The sequence below is a fragment of the Marmota marmota genome, unplaced genomic scaffold (assembly GCF_001458135.2).
Source record: "Marmota marmota marmota unplaced genomic scaffold, marMar, whole genome shotgun sequence".
Taxonomy (NCBI): domain Eukaryota; kingdom Metazoa; phylum Chordata; class Mammalia; order Rodentia; family Sciuridae; genus Marmota; species Marmota marmota.
The window spans coordinates 16,948,742-16,964,002 of NW_026000229.1; the positions used below are offsets into that span (position 1 = coordinate 16,948,742).

At 35.1% G+C, this 15,261-nt stretch overlaps 1 protein-coding gene across 1 annotated transcript in view; it reads left to right on the forward strand.

Annotated features, from left to right (window-relative positions):
- Positions 1-15,261, forward strand: part of Csnk1g1 (casein kinase 1 gamma 1) — a 142,357-nt gene that overhangs the window by 28,795 nt on the left and 98,301 nt on the right. Inside the window, 1 exon segment of the mRNA XM_048793300.1 lies at positions 10,420-10,822. Within this exon segment, the coding sequence (XP_048649257.1) occupies positions 10,642-10,822 (181 nt within the window). The 5' untranslated portion in view covers positions 10,420-10,641.

Below are 15,261 nucleotides of genomic sequence, written 5' to 3' on the forward strand. Positions count from 1 at the left end.
TAAATATTTGTAATGTCAGAGAAACTCCCACATGAGAATACTTAGAATTGGATCTAAAATAAAACCATTATCTTGGTCATTAGTTTTCAGCTTTTGATGGTCTCTTATGACATATAGGTGAAAATTTATTTTTCTCAGGACTGTTGTCTTTTTAATAATAATAACATTGCAGACAATTAAAGCAGGATATAATTGTCATGATATTTGTAATATGTTTATCCTTCTCAGAATGATGATAGGAATTAGGATCTTTGTAATTTGAATTTCTGTTCATTAGTTGAGAACAGAATTGGGAAGTCAATTATTCGTTTGTATTTCTCTTTAATCACTAAATATTTGAGAACTAACTGTGCTAGGCCCAGTGAATAAAATGGAGAATGTGATAACAAATAGTTCCTGCCTTCACAAAGTTAATACACAGGTGCATAAACAATTACATTGTACCATATTAGTGCTATTGGTGGGTACTCAAGTAGTACTGTAATTGTTTGTATTAGGTAAAAGATTATTTAAGATGAAAGTTAAATATGCCCATAAGTTAACATAATGAAGAGCAGGGTAAAGAAGGATCCAGGGCCATTTGGAAGAATTGAAGTACTTCAATATTCATTAACATATAATATAAGGGGAGGAATTAACAGAAATGAAGCTGGAAAAGTGAGCAAGTACCAGATCTGGAAGGATCTACCCTGGGTTCTATCCCCAGCAATTGACAAAGGAAAAAAATTACTAAAAAAGTTGGGAAAAAATTACTAAAATAGTTTCATTCTTTTCCTTTTGACCCTATCCCTCAAAAGTAAACTGCTGTTAATTTTTACAGACTTCGAAGTATGTGCAAACATATTCGTGGAAAGAGTGTTTGCAAAAGAATTCAGTATTAATTTGTTTTTATTTTACTTGTTTTTGCAGGATCATACTATACATTTTATTCTGCAATAGGCCCTTTTACCTAATAGGATATTTTACTCTTTCCACACTAAGACATAGATCTCCTTTTTTCTTTTCAACAGCTATATACTTAATGTTCCACAGCATAGGTACACTGGAATTTAACAATTCTCCTAGTCAAGGACATTAAGTTGATTCTAGTTTCTCATTAATAATAATACTTGGTAAATGGCCTCATCAATATACAAGAGTCAGATCTTACTCATGATTTGGATCTCAGCTCATGACATGAGATTAATATCATGTATGGTCACATATATTTTTCAGGAACACACATATATTGCCTTTAAATAAGTCTAGTGTGGTCAGTTTTTCTTCCAATGTTGGATCAAATTCTGTTTTCTAGTTGAGCACCAGATGAAATTGTTGTGTGTTCTACAGCTACATTTTATGAAAAATACATACATATCTTTAAACATTAAAATTATATTTCTTATGAGATTCTATACAGTAAGAGCCCTTGTGAACAGAGTCTGAGGGAATAAAATTCATTTCTCCCGTTGGGTATAATGGTAGGTGAGATTGGGCTACACATTCTATTAAAATTTTTATTTCTTTTTATTTTGCTACATATATTCAGTGATATATATATGATTATGACATATTTTAGCAAGATTTTAATGATTTTTTTACCCTTTTGCCATATTTTTATTGGTGCATTATAATTATAATAGTGGAATTTATTTATTGCTGTATGCCCATGATATGACTGTATAAGTTGGTCAATATTATTTTCTATTTATAGATTGTTTAAAATGGGATTTGAAGGAGGTCAAATGAATTATGATTAATTTTTACTTAAAATTTGAAATACTATAAGAATTCTTTTAAAATGGCATTGATCAGCCCATACCTCTCCCAGTAGGTTGGCTTTTATTTCTTAAATGAAATATAGGATCACCTGCTAAGGATAAGGAAACACCAGAAAAACTGTATAGCACTGTTCAGGATTCTGGTGAATTAGGAGACCACATATTTATAATGGTACCAGTTGTAACATATTTCTCTGTCAGTACTCAGCAGCATAGATAATCAGTAGTAAGATTCACACACTATGGAGGCTTTGGCTGAATAGTGATAGAAATTATAGATTGTGGTATATAAGCAGAGTAAAGAAAAAAAAAGACTGGAAGAGGCTGCTAGAGAGTGAGAACCCTCCTAAGTTGATGAAATCACAAAACAAATAAAATGAGAGTAAACGAATGATAGAACTAGAGGGAAAATAAAGTGTCATCATATTTTAACCCAACTTTTTTGCTTATTTGTAAAATGTGCAGGTAGTCTGAAAACATAGCTGTTGACTGATTATGGGAATGAGATTAGTTCTTTTTACTGAAAAAGTAAGAGAACTGAAGACATAAACCTAAAGCCATTAATTTTATTTTAATTTACTTTTTCAGGGGAAGGATCCAGTGACTGCCAAAGATGAACATTATAAAGAAAAATTCATTAAAAATAAATATTACAGATTAAGTAGACAATGTTTTCAATGCATTTTTGTCAAATACAGTACAAAGAACATTTTCTCCCTAACAAAATATCCCATAAGCCCCAGCATTTAAGCATGTATTTCCTAAATAACCACAGTATATCCAATCCTCAGACTCCCCTTAAAAAGTATTGCCAGTTGCCCCAATATTATATATAGAAAAAGGATCCACTTAAAAATTATGCTAAATATTTTAGGAAAAGTTAATTCAAGTCTTAAGTAAATATCACATTACTAATCAAACTTGTAATTTATTCAACTATATCATAAATTTTTGATTTACTCCTTTATTGGGTGGGTTATAATCTTATGTATCATTTATTTTGATATTCACATTTGGCCAGTAGGAGCCCTCCCTACAAGATTGCATATGTATTCTTTTGACATATTACTATCATTCATTGACTGTTTCTTTATTTTCATGTTTTAGGCTCATGTTATACTCTGTTAGCTTCCTCAACTCTAAACTTAGCATTTCTCCAAGGATCCCTCGGTCCTTTTACTTGAGAATGGTGTTTGTCAGATATGTTCATTGCTATTGGGTATTGTTCTCCTCAGGTCCTGTTAGTGGATAGAGATGGTATTTTTTTTTTTTTTTTTGGTACTGGGTACTGAACTCAGGGTACTCAAACACTAAGCCACATCCCTAGCCCTGTTTTGTATTTTATTAGAGATGGACGGTCTCACTGAGTTGCTTAGTGCCTGGCTAAATTGCTGAGGCTGACTTTGAACTCGAGATCCTTCTGCCTCCACCTCCTGAACCACTGGGATTACAGGCATGCGCCACTACACCTAGCTAGGGAGATAGTAATTATTTTATTGCTATATTTGTCTGTTGTGTGTGTATAAAACGTAATGAGTTTACTTTGATACTTCTGATGCACATCCAGCACCACGTTTCATTCTAGGTTATTTCCTGTTCCATTTTTTAAATTCTTTTATACTGAGAAATTTGACCATAATTGTCCTCAATATGTTACCTATTTAGTCACTCTGCCTGTATATAACTACTCTCTCATTGCTACTCTTCTTACTCTATTTGGGTTCCAGTACTCTGTTCCAGACTTCTTCTTTCACATGGATGCCATCCTCACCTTGTGCATGTGCCAATATAGCATGCTGGATTGTACTTTCCATGCTTGGGCTCTGACCACATGTGCTGCCTTCCTCACCCTTTTCTTTCTTTTTTTTTTTTTTTAAATATTTATTTTTTTTTAGTTTTAGGTGGACACGATATCTTTATTTTATTTTTATGTGGTGCTGAGAATTGAACCCACTGCCTCACGCATGCTAGGCGAGTGCGCTACCACTTGAGCCACATCCCCAGCCCTCCTCACCCTTTTCAGGATCAGATATACAATACTGCCCTTCCCCCCCATCCCTCCCTACAGTGGACCTATGTATTTTTATTTGTGGAAGTATGTTACATAGATTGAAGTATGTTATACAGATTTTTTTTTTCATCATATAGATCTTTAAAAAAAATACTTTAGTGAGTTTGTGGGTTGTAATTGAACCCAGGTGCACTTAGCCATGTCCCCAGCCCTTTTTTATTTTTTATTTGGTGGGTCTTGCTAAGTTGCTGAGGCTGACTTTAAACTTGCAATCCTCCTGCCTCAGCCTCCTGAGCCGCTGGGATTACAGGTGTGTGCCACTATGCCCAGCATTTTGGTGAGTTTTGATAAACGCATATACCTATGGATATTCATTAGACTAGTGTTCTCTTCCATTAAACACCCACCTTTCTATGAACAAATACTTCTGGTTTCTTTCACCGTAGGTTAATTTTTCCTGTTCTTGAGCTTTGTATAATTGGAATAACAGGTATGTATGAATGATTGCAGCTTTAAAATATGTTCTGAAATTAGTAGATTCTTCCAACTTTGTGTTCTGATTTTTTTTTTAATTGGAGTAGGAAAACACATAACATAAAATTTACCCTGGTAACCATTTTTAAGTGTACAGACCCATAAGGTTAATCATATTCACACTGGCATGCAACAGCAATGTTATATATTGCTTTAGAATTTTTTCATTTTATAAAACTGTTACTGTATATCTATAAAACTCCTGATTTCCACTTTTCCTCAATCCCTGGCAACCACCTTTCCATTTTATGTTTTCATGATTTTGATTAAGAATTTCAGGGGCTGGGGATGTGGCTCAAGCGGTAGCGCGCTTGCCTGGCATGCGTGCGCCCCGGGTTCGATCCTCAGCACCACATACAAACAAAGATGTTGTATCCGCCGAAAAACTAAAAAATAAATATTAAAATTCTCTGTCTCTCTCTCTCTAAAAAAAAAAAAAAAGATTTAAAAAAAAAAAAGTATTTCATATAAGTGGAATCATACAGAATTTGACCTTTTCTGTGTGTTTTAAGATTGTTTTGGCTATTTCTATGTCCTTTGCTTTTCCATATGTTCTTTTTTTTTATATTGTATATGTATACATATTAAAAATTGTATACGTATGTTATATGCATATAAAATTATATACATGTGTGTAAAGATTATTATAGCAGTTGCAACAAGTGTTAGTTTTCTAGCTGCTATAACAAAATAGACTTATTTTGCAGTTTCCATATATAGTTTTTAATCAGTGTTTTAATCCCTGTAACCATGTTATTGATTTTGATATGAGTTGCATTAAATTTGTCTTTAAGGAAAATTGACATCACAACTTCTAATCCCTGAACACACCTTTCAGTCTCTCCAATTACATAGATTTTTAATTTCTCTCAATGGTAGTTTATAATTTTGAGCACAAATGTTTTTATATGTTTTTTTTTTTTTTTTTTTTTCATTTTTGCAGTGCAAGGGATTAAACTCAGGGTCTTACATATGCTAGGCAAGCACCCTATCCCTGAGCTACATTCCCAATCCTATATGTATTATATAAATAGATTCCTAAGTACTTTTAGTCTCTTGGTGCTGTTTTTAGATGAAATTATTGCTATATTAATTAATAGACTTATTTTTAGTTTGTAAAAACAATTTCAGGTTTACAGAAAAATTATGTGTAAAGTTCAGAATTTCCATATTCTTTCTCTCTCCCCCCACTTTATTTTTCCCTATTAAAATATCCCATTGGTGTGGTATATTTTTTACAGTTGATGAGCCAATATTAATATAGAATAGTTACACCGACTGGAAAATCTCCTGTGCTCCAACCGTTCATCTTGGCATCCCTCTGTCCCCTGTTTTCACCAGGCAACCAATCATCTTTTTACTGTCTCCATAGTTTTGCCTTTTCCAGAATGTCATAGAGTTATATAGTATTTAGCCTTTTTAGATTGGCTTCTTTCACTTTGCCATAAGCATTTAACTTTCTTCCATGTCTTTTGGTGATTTTGCTTTTTTTTTTTTTTAATTGTTGAATAATATTCTGTTGCATGGCTTTACCACAGTCTGTTTATCCATTGACCTATTAAAATTATCCTTGATTTTGAGGGGTTTTTGACAATTATAAGTAATACTGCTGTAAGCATTTATGTGCAGGTTTTTGTGGGACATCAATTTTCAGTTCATTTGGGTAAACTCCAAGGAGTATGATTACTGGATCATCTGTAAAAATTGTGTTTAATTTTATAAGATCATTAAAATTCCTTCCAAATTGATTGTACCATTTTGCATTCCCACCAATAATGAATGAAAGTTCCTGTTACTCTGTATTCTCCTTTAGGCATTTGGTGTTGTCACAGTATTTTGGATTTTCACCATTCTGATAGGTGTGTAATAGTATCTCACTTGTTTTAATTTGCAATTTGCTAGTGACATGTATTGAACATCTTTTCATACACTTATTTCCCATCTGTTTACCTTTTGGTGAGATATCCAATTCATATCCTTTTCTTTTTTTCTGGGTTTTTTGTTTTGTTTTGTTTTGTTTTTTGCAAATAAGGAATTGCATCCAGGACCTTGTGCATGGTAGGCAAGCACTCTACCACTCACCCCACCCCCCCCAGCCCTTTTTATGTTTTGACACAAGTTTTCACTAAATTGCTGAGGCTAAAATGCCCCTGCTTCAGCTTCCCAAATAGCTGGGATTATAGGTGTGTGTCACCATGCTTAGCACATTTATCATTTCTTTGTGTTGAATAGGCAAACATCACCAAACCAGCAAGATATAACTTTTGATTTCAAAAAATATGTGGAGTTTCATACTTTTAAAAAATATCTCATCTTTCTTCTCATTTAGTCATACCTAAATGAATAGGAACCACTAGAATTGAGGTTTCTTTAGGAACTTGCTGCTCTGACTATAAAAATTCAAATATTGATTCATCACAGTGTGTAACATGTTTAATAAATAAGTTACAAGTTATTGTCAAATGGTTATTCATTAGAAAAATAAACACATACTTACTACGTGTATATAATTTCTTTCCTCTACTTTTTTTTTTTAATATTATATTTTTTTTTAGTTTTCGGCAGACACAACTTTGTTTGTATGTGGTGCTAAGGATCGAACCCGGGCCGCACGCATGCCAGGCGAGCGCGCTACCGCTTGAGCCACATCCCCAGCCCCCTTTCCTCTACTTTTTTTTAGAGGAATAAAAAGGACTAGAAATAATATGAGATAATAATGTAAGAAATAAACATAGTTTGTTTTTTGCTGTTGTTCTTAGAAACCATTTTTTAATGTTATAGTATAATTTTACTTTCAGTATTGTTTAACCTCCTTCTTAAGCTTTTTTTTTTATGTTACCAACTAGTACTGTAAATAAACTATATAATATTCTTGTGAAATGGAAATCCTAACATATCTTAACACTGAATTTAAGTGAATTAATATTAGCTTCTTAATAGATGAATTCTAGTTCTCTGTTTTGTACACATTTGATTGTCACTGAAATCTGTTTTCAAATACTTGAACAAATCCAACATAAGTATTAAACTTAATATTTATTAAGTACTACCTTAATTATATGTAAGAAACTAAAGGAGATATTACAGGATCCCTAAGCTTAAAAGCTTATAATCGAATTAGATATTAGGGTATGCATAATTATAATCTGGTACATGGTGGATGACAAATGACGGATAGAGACAGTGGTGTTTCACGTGTAAATGGCAAATTGGTTATAAAAGGTTTAACCCAGGAGTTAAGCTTGAGTCAAGCCTTAAATGCAAATGGAAGAGTTAAGAGGCCATTCTAGGTATAAGGCATGTATTCTTTGTATTTATATTGTAGTTTTTGTTTTTGTTTCTTGTGGTATTGGGGATTAAACCCAGGGTCTTATGCATACTAGACAAGTGCTCTACCACTGAGCTACATCATCAACCCTATGTTGTACTATTTAAAAAGAGGATTGAGATGGTTGATATTCAAGGGCATCGAGTAACAAGCTACAGAGTTTATAAATGGGGACCAGAAAATCATTTTGAGCAGTGGGTGGTGATAAAGAAGTAGAACTTTAAGCCAGGCATAGTGGTGCAGGTAATCCCAGCTACTGCGTGTGTGTGGTGGGTAGGGAGTTGAAGCAGACCGGCCTCAAACTTGTGATCCTTTATATTGTTCATATAGGAAATCTAGTAATTGCTAATCTCATCTCAATAAAAAGAGATGAGTAAGCAGTAATTTTAACTATTATAATGAAGCAAAAATATTATATTTTTGGATTATGTACCTACTTGAACAGTCAGCTCTTAGCTTTGTACCTGTGATTATATCCTATCTCTAGTGTCCTCAGAAAGCTTACAGTCTAGATATTTTTGCTGTGTTATGTACTAGTAATGATAACCAAGTAATTGTTCAGTTCTCTTAAAGTTTTGGGGAGAATTTTTTTTCTTTTTTTTTTTTTTTCCAGTATCAGGGATTAAAACCAGGGTCGCGTAAACACTGAGCTACATGCTACATCCTCAGCCCTTTTTTATTTTTTTTTATTTAGTGAAAGGATCTTGCTATGATGCTTAGGGCCTTGCTAATTTCTAAGGCTGGCAATCCTCCTGCCTTAGCCTCAGGAACCACTGGGATTATGGGCATGTGCTACCATGCCCAGCTAGGAGAATGGTTTTGAAAGTGAAACATAAACATGGATTTAACATGTGACAAAAAGTATTTTTTTCTTAAGGGTATTGAGTTGGGAAAACAGAACTGATTTTCTTCTACTCTCACACCTCAATAATCAACATAGAAGACTTCTGTGACCCCTAAAGGTATGGGGATTTCTTCCAACCAGCAAGCAAGCAAGTATTTCTATAGCAGTGGACACTATCTGGTTGTCCATGTCCTAATTCAGTTCAGTTCTGACATAGTCGGGAGATAGCATCAGATCCCACAAAATGAGGAAACAGTTGCCAAGATGAACCCGTTCTCCCACACATCAGATGTCATTCCTAAGCCCTGAGTTGTTTTACCTCTGTTTCTGAGTGACTGCTATCAATAGGGCTTCTTTCTACAACCGCTTCCTTGGGTTCATTCTATTAAGTGACTCACAGAACTCAGGGAAATGCATATATTGGTTTATTATAAAGGATACGATGAAGAGATATATAGAGTGAGGTATAGGGCAAGTGGTACAGGATTTTCCTGCTCTCTGTAGGTGGTACAACACCATTTAAGGAATCTCCCTGTCTACAGTTATGTTAAAAGCTATCCAGAAGCTATCCAAGTTCTGTCCTTTTTCTTTTTTGTGAAGACTTCATTGTGTAGGCATGGTTGAAGCATGGATGAGGGTTCAGAAATGTTACTGGACAAAAGGGTATGATTTTATGTTAATAATTGACAGTGGGGAAACCTAGTAAGCCAGTCTGTTCAGATTGTTTTGCCTCTCTGTGAAGCATTCTTCCCTCCCACTTTTTGAAATGGGCATATTATGATCATCTGTGAAACAGGTTGGTCAGAGAATTTCTTTACGGTCAGCAGCTCCTCAGTAGGGGCTAGGGAACTTGCATTGGAGAGGAGATATGCTCTGGGGTAATTATGGTAGGACCCAGCTTCAGGACTGGTGAGAAGATTGGTTGTGGGAAGTTCTAAGAGCTCACAATGTAACTTGCCTTGGGGAAAAGAAACTCAGTTTTTATGGCTTGCCTTGGGGAGAAAAAGTAGCAGGTGGAAGGAGGGCAAAAGGAAGGTAATATTTTGTTTTCTGAGGCCTTCCTCTGAGGTCTAAAGCACCCCAACATTATTTTGATCACTTAGGAAATAACAAGGGTTATAGGAGTAATGAACCAGAAACCATGTACAAAAACCAAAACATAATATTACAGATATTCATTTGGATTATCAAATATAGCATCAAAATGATCTCATTGTAACCTTTTGTGATAAGTTCAGTCCTGAATTGGGAACCTGGGGAATTCTGGTAGGGATGAATGTTATTTATGTTTAAGATTTTTTAGTTTTTTGGCTTTATTTTCTCTTTGAGTTTCTATAATGAATCTCCTTTAGAAAGTCTTGTCATGGCATGCTAAATCCACATCAAAAGCTAGACCAAAAATTGAGCTTTTCAAAGCTCTAGTCTATGGCCACTTAGTACTAATAGGGTTTGGGGAATTCCTTCCGATTGCCTAATTGCTGCCAGTGCTTGATAAATGATGGAATGGGGAAGAGAGGCAGTGAGTAACCTCATTTCTGGTTAAATTCTAGATAAATTAAAAAGAAGAGAACGTGTAATTAAATTGTCCACGTTGTATTTAACTTGACTCAAACCTCACTAGATCTTTCTGTTAGCCTGTGATGAGGAAGCCAACGAATATTTTTGGGGATAGTGGTCATAGGTACATTACTAGAAGAAACTATTTTGTGGTAAAGGCTTGTGTGTTTCCTTAGTTTCCATAGTTTGCAGCCCACTGAGCTTATGTTAACACATGAATAACTAATCCAGATGGTTAAACTGTTGGAGGATATGAAACCAAAACCTATTTCAGGAAGCTATCCACTGTTCATCTTTGGATAGGATCCATTCTAATTAGTGGTGTCTTTCTCAATTTGTTTCAAAATTTAATTTTTAACTGCATGTTTTCTTGATTTTTACCTAGGTTATAAAATGTCCTCCTATGCTTGAGACCTACAGACTACATGTCCTACAGGAACTAATCGATGGTTTTTCATCTCCTGGAGATACATTAGAAACATAAATATGGTGCCAAAAGAACTCCTTATATTTCTCTGACTACGATTTATTTGGACATACTTTTGTATTGAAGAGAGGTATACACACTGAGGCTACTCGTTATACAGAGACTTTGTCGTGTAGGATCATGGACCATCCTAGTAGGGAAAAGGATGAAAGACAACGGACAACTAAACCCATGGCACAAAGGAGTGCACACTGCTCTCGACCATCTGGCTCCTCGACATCCTCTGGGGTTCTTATGGTAGGACCCAACTTCAGGGTTGGCAAGAAGATAGGGTGTGGGAACTTCGGAGAGCTCAGATTAGGTAAGAAATCAGTTGTCAGTGGCTTCCACTAACAACAATTGCTATAATAAGCTTGATGTGTTTCAAGACAAGCAGTTTATAGTTTTATGGGAAGTTTCTCTTAAGTAGGACCTGTTGGTATAAGAAATAAAGGATTTGTGAAGGGGACTATAGTTTATGAGTCATAATTTTATTGTTCAAGGTCTATGTGTGATAGGCTTTAAAGTTTTTCACCAATTCTGAGACTTTATGATATATAAGCACCCAAATTATCAATAAAATCCAGATTCTGATTAGTAGGTTTGGGGTAGAGCCCTAAATTCTGCATTTCTAACAAATTCCCATGTAATGCAGATACTGTTGTTTCTCGAATCACACTTTAAGAAGGTTGTAAGTCCTTTCTTTAATTCAAACCTCTACCCTGAAAAAAGAAGAGTAAATCCTTCCTTAGTAATACCCAGACTTAGTCCGCAAGACTATGTATCCTGTATAGAGAAGTTTTCCATTAAACAGTTTCTTGGAGTTCCAAACATTAAGATTGAGATAGAACTCCAGGGAGAAATCATGCAATTTTATTTTCCAACCAAGTGTGAATCTGTGGGTGAAATAATAAATAACGACCACAACCAGTTTAAAGATGGGATTGATTAAAAGGTATATAGGGTATTTATATACATTTTAATGAGCTATCCTATATGAGTGGAGAAGAGAAGATAAAGACCTTATGAATGGGATCAGCTTGCAGAATGTAAACATTTCCCCTTTTAGACTAAAATGTTTTCTTTTGCTTCATAGCTGTTGGGGCCATGGTTATTATGAAGACTCATTTTAAGAAACTTTGGCCCTTGGAGGAAAGGGAGAGAGGGAACATGAGATGATTATTGTTTGATGCCTCTGCTGCTTTTGATGATCTTGCAAAATACGAGAAAAAAAATTTTACCTCTGATCTGCCTTAGAGAGCCTTAGGGAAACATTACTACACTAGCCAGAGATCATTGGATACAGGTATTGAGTGTAGTGATACCGAGAATGCGTTTATTTTTGCTGGTGGAAGGCTTGCATCCTGGAATTTTAAGATCTTACAAGGATAATGAAAGGGTCTTTATATTTAGAGGATTGTTCATGTTCGAGTGAGCAAGCCAAGCAGATGCTACTGAGAATAGGAGTAAGATGTGTAATTTCACACTGGTTGACTTCCTAGCAACTACTCTGTTGCTTTAGCAACTAGTTTCACAAATATTCATTTATGTAATGGATTGACTTTGTTTTACCATCTCAGTAATACTTGCATTAAATAAATAATGGCATAAACATTCACAAAATTACTGCTGAGAGTTTCTAATGCATATCAGTTTGTACAATTCTCATAATTTTTAATTTTTGTAAAAGTAAAGAAAAACCTTGGCTAGGTGAAACTGGGAGTTTATTTAATCATTGAGATCTAGATTTGTATTACAAGTTTACATGGGAATGGAAAAATTCATTCAGTTAAAAGGATATATTTGTAAATCTTATGTATTTTGAAAGTAACAGAGTATTTATTTCCTATAATGAATCTAGGATACTTTTGATATCATTCTCTGTGACTTGTCTTATAGTTAATAGAAGTTTGTATTTCTTTTAAAGTGGTTTTATTTTTTGTGCTTATCATGTTTTCATTAGCCCTGGGACCATATTTTACAACATTATATCTAGTAGTACTTCTGATCAGCAGAAACGAAGAGAGGTACTTTGAGGATCATTTGGCATCTGCTTAACAATAGAGTGGGCTGTGAACCCCATTCCGTTATTCTCTTGTCCTGCTATGAGAATGTAGATGATTGTGCAGACAATAGAACTAGTAAACTAGAAAATGCCAAACCCAAGTAGGTGTCTTGAGGCTTCCACCATGGTTCCAACTACAAAGGCCCTCCTTCTCCAAATTCATTTCCTGGTTTTTTGGTGTTTTTTTTTTTGGTACTCAGGATTGAACCCAGGGGTGCTCAACCACTGAGCCACATACCCAGTCCTTTTTATTTTTTATTTTGTGACAGGGTCTCACTTTCTTAGGGCCCGTGCTACATTGCCGAAGCTGACTTTGAACTTACATTCCTCCTGCTTCTGGGATTGCTGGGATTATAGGCATGTGCTGCTGTGCCCAGCTCACTTATTTCTTTTTCTAGACACATTGTCTCTACTCTCTCTCAAGCAGCCAAGTGTATTTCTCTTCAGTTGCCTCTGCCTGCATAATTATTTTCCTAAAATTACCTTCTCGAGGAAACCTGTGACTTTTTCCCTATTCCCATTTAAAGTGGCATGTGTCTTCTCTAAGCACCCTTAATTCCATCAGACTGCTTTTTTAAATTCACCACATTGATCAGTATTTGTGATCTTACTTATTGTTTACCCTTTAAAAAAATATTTTACTTTTTAGTTGTAGTTGGACACAATGCCTTTATTTTAGTTATTTATTTTTATGTGGTACTAAGGATCTAATCCAGGGTCTCGAACGAGCCACAACCCCAGTCCCTTATTGTTTACCTTTTAATGGCCTCTTCCCACTTGAATATAAGCCCTTGGTGAGCAGGATTTCTCTCTGTATTGTTTACTGTTATTTGTGGGATGAATCCTAGTTAGATAGATAAGAGGGAAAAGATTAAAACACAGTCTTCTTTGTGTTCCACGTATTTATCAGTGGTGGTAGGTAGTGACCTTAGTGTTTTAGGTATACCCATGGCTTCCAGACAGAGAACAACAACAAAAAAAATGTGTAGTATATTTTAGTTCTCTGCAAATCTGTTTCCCCCTATCATTAACAGTTTTTTTGTTTTGTTTTGTTTTGTTTTTAATATTTACTAAAACTAGACTTTGGGAAGGGTACAAATAATATGAGATGTAATCTCTGTCACTAAGGATACACAGTCTAGTGGTAGAGAGGGAAAAAATATCAAACAAATTGCAACACAATGTAAGAGGTATTATAATACATTGTATAAAAACTACATTGGGCCAGGTATGGTGCTGCATATCTGTAATCCTGGTGACTTAGGAGCTGGGCCAGTAGTATTGCAAATTCAAGGCCAGTCTCAGCTACTTAGCTTGATCCTGACTCAAAATTAAAAATAAAAAGTGATGGGAGTGTGCTCCATGGTAGAGCTCTCCTTGATTCAGGACATTCCTAGTACTAGGGAGTTGGGGAACATTGGGAGAAAAGGTTAATGTATGATTCAGAAAGGAGGTTTCATTTGATAATAGGACAGGGTTTCTGCTGCTGGGCACAAGGAAGAAGGGCTCTCTCCTACTGCAGGATGCACAAGCATTAGGTGTTAGGAAAGTACTCAGCATATTATCAGAACAGCATCTGGTTATACATGATTAGGTCATAGGATGTGAAGTGAAAGAAAAATAATAGATGAACTGTTAGGTGAATTGGGACCAGATTGTGAAGTGTTTACATGGTATTAAAGCATCTGGACTTTCTCCTATAGGCAATTGGGGAGAATCATCAAGGATTTTACAACAGAGGAGTGACATGATCTAGTTTGTATTCTAGAAAGTTAATTTAGATAGTTGTATAATTAGATCATATAGGAAAGGAGTTGATGTTTTATTGATTTTGTTCTAATTTGGGTACTTATTGCATTGTATTTTCTTATATTTCCCCGTTCTAAGATATGGTTGAGAGGCAACACTTTGCTTTATTAATTTTATATCCTCAACTCCTTTTACTGTGCTTGAAATATAATGGATGCTCAAGAAATGTTTGGCTGAGTAGTCCAGGTCAGAAACAGCAGGGCCTTAGTTAGCTTTGAAAATTGCAATGAGATGGACGAAGGAAGAGGTAAATTAGAAATGTCATGAAAGAGAGAATTTGTTCACTAGTTATTTGAGTGGACAGAATCAAATTTGCCAGCTTCAGGAGACCATATGAACGAAGAAGCCTTTAATGGAGTTAGGAAATATGCATCTGGAATTGGTGGGGGGGAAGGAAAGGGAAGATAGTTTGTGAATATGCTGACTTTTAAGAATGTGTGACACATGTGCAGAAATGTGTATCTGAGAAAGTTTAGGCTTGATACAAGATTAAGACACCATCACCAGGTAGGTGAGTGTTCATTAACTCAGGATCATGGATACTGAGGTGATACTTTGTAGAACCTTTATGACTAGGAGAAGAAGGGATGCTGGAAGAGAAAGTGTTTGAAGAACACACAGAATTGCCTGCCTTTTTAAAACCGAGCACATATCTTTTGTAATCAGAAAAAAAAAGAAGTAAACAAAAGCCCAAAAGATTCCTTTAAAGCACATTTTTTAAAGAATAACATGCTGGGGCTGGGATTGTGGCTCAGTGGTGGAGCACTTGCCTAGCAAGTGTGAGGAACTGGGTTCGATTCTCAGCACCATATATAAATAAATAAAAATAAAGGTCCATTAACAACTAAAAAAAAAAAAGTGCCTATTGCCAAAAAGAGTTAAATTCA